This window comes from Olea europaea, chromosome 14 (assembly GCF_002742605.1).
Source record: "Olea europaea var. sylvestris chromosome 14, O_europaea_v1, whole genome shotgun sequence".
Classification (NCBI taxonomy): Eukaryota; Viridiplantae; Streptophyta; class Magnoliopsida; order Lamiales; family Oleaceae; genus Olea; species Olea europaea.
The window spans coordinates 7,222,204-7,228,982 of record NC_036250.1 but is presented as its reverse complement, the minus strand read 5'-3'; the positions used below and the strand labels follow the sequence as shown (position 1 = coordinate 7,228,982).

The 6,779-nt window shown below is 34.3% G+C and overlaps 2 protein-coding genes across 2 annotated transcripts; both read left to right on the top strand.

Annotated features, from left to right (window-relative positions):
• The first annotated feature begins 1,055 nt into the window (after nucleotides 1-1,055).
• LOC111409632 (non-specific lipid-transfer protein 2-like) lies at nucleotides 1,056-1,535 on the top strand. Its single transcript, XM_023039658.1, has one exon. The coding sequence runs from the start codon at nucleotides 1,123-1,125 to the stop codon at nucleotides 1,405-1,407; it is 285 nt and encodes a 94-aa protein (XP_022895426.1). The 5' UTR covers nucleotides 1,056-1,122; the 3' UTR covers nucleotides 1,408-1,535.
• Nucleotides 1,536-4,582: 3,047 nt separating this feature from the next.
• On the top strand, nucleotides 4,583-5,391 carry LOC111409631. The gene has a single exon (XM_023039657.1). It carries the CDS (start codon nucleotides 4,712-4,714, stop codon nucleotides 5,177-5,179), a length of 468 nt encoding a protein of 155 aa, XP_022895425.1. The 5' UTR covers nucleotides 4,583-4,711; the 3' UTR covers nucleotides 5,180-5,391.
• The last annotated feature ends 1,388 nt before the right edge of the window (nucleotides 5,392-6,779 follow it).

Here is a 6,779-nt window from a genome sequence, read left to right as displayed (position 1 = left end):
AAAAAAAAGGGATGGCAACGGGGCGGGGCGGGAGCATTTTTCCTCCCCATACCCGCCCCATTATCCATTTAAGGCGGGATTGGGCGTTTGCACCGTTTACATACCTGTTAATTTTTGTTTTTTAAATTTTTGATAATTCATTTCGTTATACCCATTCATTACAGTGAGATAATAACATAGTTAATAAAATTTTTAATTATTTATTTATTTTTAAAAGTTAAATTATTCGAATATATTTGGTAAACTAAGGACTTTATTGTTTATCATATTTCTTAAATAATTTTAGTTGTCATCTTTCATTAGAATTAATGAAATTTTGTAAAGTTTTTTATTTAAAGTATTGAATTCTTAAAAAAAATTAATAATAATAATAAACGAGGAGGGGCTCGTGTTACTCATACCTGCCCCATCCTCGACTCGATTACTTGAGTAATCCTCGCCCTATTCGAGGAGGGGTCGTGGGTATCGGGTATGACGAATTTTTTTGCCATTCCTACATACGAAACTTATAGAGGTTCACATTTATGTGAGAGTACGTTATATTTCATTGTTGCAGTAAAATAATACGATGAAGAGAAATTCATATATGAAAATTGCACCCAATATTTTCGCTATCCTCTCTCCTCTGCTTTGATGAATTGATGGTAATACAAAATCCTAATGATAGCTCTCTATTTACAAGACAAATTAGAGCAAATTTTCAATAAATTTTCTGAAAAAAAAAATAATTTAAGAAATTATCATAAAACCTATTTGACACCCATTATTTCACATTCTACCACATTATTTTTTTTATAATACATTCTTTATTAAAATAATATTACATACAAACCAAAATTTTTTCCTTTTTCTTTAACTACACATTCTTTATCAATCTACTGTTTAGTTATACATTTTTTAAAATTAAACGGGTTTAAACGCACCATAAATAACAATTATCCAAACATTGGCAGTATTCCAACTACTTTTTTTGACACATGTTGAACAATATTTTCCACGTTGCTTTCCTCTCAATTAAGTCCCAATTCTATAAATTCTAACCCCTAAACACACAAAAACTGCACAAATTTTCCTACATATTTTCTCAAGTTTTCCCCTTTCTTTCACTCCATTTTCAAGACTATGAAGAAGACAGGTTGTGCAGTACTGTACTTGGTGGCGGTGGTGCTACTGCTTGGCGAACTGCATGTGAATGAAGCAGTAACTTGCAATGCGTCGGAGCTAAATCCTTGTGCGACGGCAATCGCGTCGGGGCTGCCACCGTCCGCCGCCTGTTGCAGTAAACTCTGGGAGCAGCAGCCTTGCCTTTGTGGTTATCTCAAAGATCCAGCTCTCAAGCAGTATGTGAATTCCCCTAATGCCCGAAAGGTTGTCAGCAGCTGCGGTGTGCCCACTCCAAGTTGCTGATATGAAATAATTTCAAGATTTCGACAGTTATGTAAAATAAGACATGTTTTGTATTTGTAGGCAAAACTAATGTAATAAAATAATTAAGAGTTTATAAAAATAAGGAAGAATAAATTTTTTGTGGTTTACCAAACGAAAAAAATAAAATAAAATAAATAATCAATAATCCAGAAATAACAAAATCTACCCCCAAAACCTTCACCCAAATATCAATTCTTCGTTTACAGACTCAATCGACTGTGCAAAATGTTATCATTTGCCTCTAAATCTTAATGACATTGATCTTATTACTTTGGAATGTTATGAAGCTATTTATAACCATGTCAAGTGAAACTTGACATTTTCATGTTGATTGCATAAAAATCATCGCATTCAGGGTCGATCTTGCCATGTAATACGATAGCTAACCCACCTAGTGGTTCAAAAAATTTTAGATCACAAAAGGGATGGCAATCCAGTCAAGCGGCTTAGGCTCCTATTTGGACGAGCTCGAACAGGCATGGTCGCTAGGCGAGCGAACCCTCTCGGCTTGCCCACTGGAGAGCGGCTTGTGGGCTCGTAAAAAAAATGGGAACAAAAGATTCAAAAAAATTTAGGGTAAAAACCAAAAAATATCTTGAGCTCGTGGCTTGACTTGTGAGCCACAAGTTCGTGGGCCGAGTCGAGCTCGTGGATAGATCGCCCATTGCCACCTCTGAACCACCATAAGTCATCTTTGACTTCTAGCTCCAGTGCATATATCATCTTAGACTATGAAAAACAAAAAAACAAAATACGCAAACAAATAATTTCAAGAGTGGGCTAGAATTGATATTTAAATATTTCATAAAATAAAAATTCTTTAATATATAACTCAAAGTATAATTTTTTAATATTCTGTATTGTGTATTTAAATCCCTTTAAAACCTTGTATTTTAAATTTATAGGGAAAGTAGATCGTCATCCTAGTTTTGAATATATTCTCTTGAACAAAAAATGTCTGATAAGCACCTTAATCTTGAGTAGATGCGGTATTGATTCCCTTGATCATTAAAATGTCAAGTTTTGTTTACTTTTGACTCTATATTACAAAATTTATAATCCATTTATAAATATTTAAATTCATTTTCGATCACACATTTCAATGAACGTACAAATATTATCACAACTCATTTTTATCTATTTAGAAACTAAATTGTTTATAAATTCTCTTCAAAAGAAGCTTAGCTTATGTTTGAGCCTCATTGTTTAAAAATTTATTTTCTTTTCAAACTCATTTTCAACTACACATCTTCTTAATAAAATATTTTTCCACGTAAACTCAAAATTTTCCTACTTTTTTAACTACATATTCTTCTAAAAAATTCACTATTTCAAAATTTATTTTCCTAATAAATGAGTCTTAAACACACCCTTAATCATCAATCAAATTATCAAAATATCTTATCATCAAAAACCTTGGACCCTAAACCCTAACAGAGCTTATTTTTCAAATTCATACTAAAACTCGTATGATTCACCTCAAATTATTTCGAGCCTACTCTGCTTAGCTCAAAATTAATTTGAATTTCAATTATAAGCTAAAAGTCGGTCAAAATTCGTCCCATAAACTTGCACGAACCAGGAGCCAGCCATACTTTTAACATCACCCTAGAAGTTAGCACCATTTCTTTGGTAACGGGAAAATGTCAATATTAGAGATCCAATATTTGCTGACAAGGCCTAATTATGATTAGTCATCAAATCTCCTGCACATTTTTTTTATTTTTTTAGATAAAGCTAATATATACATTCTTTGTCGATAACAAATTTGACATTTCTTTTAGATAGAAAAAATCTTATCAGCGACGGGATGGTGTAGATTAGAAATTGATAATGGAGTATGGCCAAGTGTAAAGATACATGTACTTGATGCCCCGCACAAGAGAGAGACCCAAGTGCTAGTAGCCCCGCCCCGCCCCGCCCATTCTATTGTGTTGCTCTTTCTTGTCCTATTTTATCCGCCTTTACTTACTTTCCCGCTCAATACCTTCCCAATTCATTGCGGGTTGGTTATTCATCCGCACCGGTTTAGCTTACGATGTATTTGGCTTGATCAAACCAAACCTCTACAATTTCAGAATCTCCCTGTCGAATTGCCTGTTCTTCCTAGTTGGAATAGGTAGGTTAATTCCTTCCCTTAGAATCGTAGCAGTCCAAGGGGTTGGTTTAATTTTGGGCATAGAAACAAAGACAGGGAACGGGTTACCTACTCTTAACGGTCAAAAAGAACCCCTTTATTTTGAATTCTACTTGATTGAATTTTAATTCAAAGGAAAGAAAGCGTGGAATAGTGTAAATTGTTATCATTTGGAAGAATATCAAACGTATTGTCATCCATAATGTACATATAGCGTGGTTATTTTAGTAGTTTCCACAACATCACTCTTGACCATCATTTGTACGTTAAACTAATCATTTAAAATTTGTAAGAGTTCGAGTTTAATTAAATAATAAAATGAAATTTAAATGCCAACCTAAGATTTGCCTTCAACTTTATTTCACAAATTTAAGCAGTCCGAAAAATGTATCTACCTTTCGAACATCAAAAAGTTACATATAGTGCATTTAAATATTATTGAACAATAAAATATGTAAAAACAAATAATTTAAATAACAAAATATATAAAAAGAAAGAAGATAAGAACAGTAGAACCATTAATAGCATTCTACAATAACACACACATAGATTTCTCTGTGACCTATTGATCTAAGTATCGCTATTGATCTAATGACAATTTCCTAATTTTTGTCTCGCTCCCATTTTTCGGTAGTTTCTTATCTCACATCTATTCCAACTCATTAATCTTTCTCTCTATTCTTATCGTCATATTTTTGACCTCGCCTTGACCCCTAACCCTCATCCCTACTTATGGTTTAGCTCCCCGTTCTTATCTCGTATTCTAATTTCACCTCGAATCTTACTTTATTTTCTTTTATATCCCTTTTCACGTGTCTTCCATCCCGCAAGCTCAGGTTGTGATTTGTGAATAATGGCGTGAAAGTGTGTAGAAAGTGTAGAGAGAGAATAATAGTGGAGAAAAGTGTTTCTTTCTAAAAAGAATTTTTTTTTCTTTTTATTTTTTATTTTTTTTTATTCACATAAAGGAAGGTGAAAAAGGTAAAGAAGAAAAGAATAATCCTATGGCCCACTCTTTACCAAAACATTGCCAGATCTCACTTGCTCATTCACCTCATATTCTCCTCAAAAGTAAGACTCGACTATCCATTTTCTTTAATCAAAAGCAAAAATTAATTAGCAGGGACTCCTCGATTCACAAAAGAAATGGCGACTCTACAGAAATTCAAGCTGTTAGCAACCCAGTGCGCAGTGGCTGGAAGCCCAACAAGGAGCCCAACCACCAGTCCAGTAATCCACCTCCGCCGGAGAAAGACTCTCCGAATGCTGCTCAGCCGCAACGGAGGTGGAGAAAGGAGAAGGCTGCCGCCTCGACCTGGGAATGACTCGTCAGATGGAAGGAGAAGCGACGATAGGGATGAATCGCCAGAGAAGGGGAAGGATACTGTGATCAGCCACAAGCTCAAAGACCTGTTCGTATCCTCGCCACCGTCATTCGAAGAGCGGACATCTGGAAATGTGCGAGAAGGGATTTTACCGGCGGCAGGTGTGGATGGGAGAAGAGGTGGCGCGCTGACGCTACGGCCGTTATCGGCGACGTTCCGGCAACGGTTGCTGAGGAAACCTTGGCGGCCTGTGCTTGGTGCTATACCCGAGTCACATTATGAAAATTAAATTGCAGTAATAGAATATTCTTTAAAAAATATTATTACTGGAATATTAATTCATTTCTCAAAAATTTTGGCTTCTTCTTAATTTGTCTGGCTAGAATTTCACATGTAAGTTAATTTCATACGATAAATTAAATAATGTTAAATATAATAATAGATAAATTTTGTTATGTACTTATCTTCCTGTTGGGAAGAATCCTTGACGTGGTACACTAATATTAATAATAGTTTGCCTCCCGGGCATAATTCAGTGGTGCAAAGAATAGGAGTGAGATTATTTCACGCATGGTTGGCAACCGCAGTGTGGGGATTCGATTTCTGAAATATGAAATTGAATTCCTTGTAGGTGCAGTGTACTGCCTCTTATTTCCTGACTGATGGGGTACATTCCGAAATTTACCTCTCTCACAAAGCTCTAGGGGGTGAGCGGTGGAGGCCCTTAAAGTTGGAATTCAACCTTTTTTTTTTTAATAATAGTTCTATTATTTTTTGGGACTCCTTTCATACAGTTGTTAGGCTTCAATTGTATGGACTATCGAGGGTACTACTTGATGGCCATGAATTATGTCAATATGGCACGAGGAAATGTGAGGTTATTCGTCCAAATTCAATAATTGTTAGAATTTTCCTCGCGTACAGAAGTGAACCCGGCTAAATAACTCACAAATGTGGGCCCACCTGAATAAAAAATGGTAAAAAATTAACTCATCCACGTACTGTTTGTCACTTGTAAAGCCTCTGTGAATGCTCCCTCTACATGCCAATCATCACTATGCTAGAAAACGATCATATTCTAAAATTCTTTTTTTTTTTTTAATTCTAATTACTTATTTCATGATATCCACAATTTTTCAATCACACATTTCATCAATTTTTATTAAAGTTTACTAAAAATTTGATTTTTGATTAAATCAAACATGAGCTAAATAAGTATAAGAAACTACACAATCAACGAGCCATTTATATCTTACCTACGTATGTTTGTCACTTGGCAAAAATAAAATGATCTGTTTCTTCGACTAACAAGGTAAGGAACTGTTTGTTTAACTACAAGTAAATTGAAATTTTGCTTTACAAAATACAATTGATGGTGGGGTATCTCGAGCACAAAGCCACTTGGAAAGATCTAAAGAAAAGCAACAAATAATCTAATTTAAAGTTATGTCTCATTTTAGTTTCCCCTTTTTGATGTTACACTATACTTTCGAAAATGTTATGGGTACTCTTACTTTGCAACCACACTTTAAAAATTCCATGGGCCTATTAGTAGATTTTAGACCTTGTATCATGAGATTTTGACAAGATGTATTTTGTTTGGTGGGGTGAGATATGAAGTGAAATCCGTATTTTCTTTAGAAATTTTTGTCTGGTTAATCGGTCAAGTCAAGTTGAATAGTTTTGTGTTTATTTATTAGTTAACTACATTGGCTTCTTCTTCTTCTCTATTTTTATTTATTTTTTACTTTTTTTTCTCTTAAAGAAATTAATTTCCCTTTTTCCCTTTCGACAATTTGATTGCATCTTGCCATCTCAGTAATATTTTGCAAATAAAATTGACTCAAAATTTTGATCAAGAAAGAGAGAAAAATACTAGACATCAAACC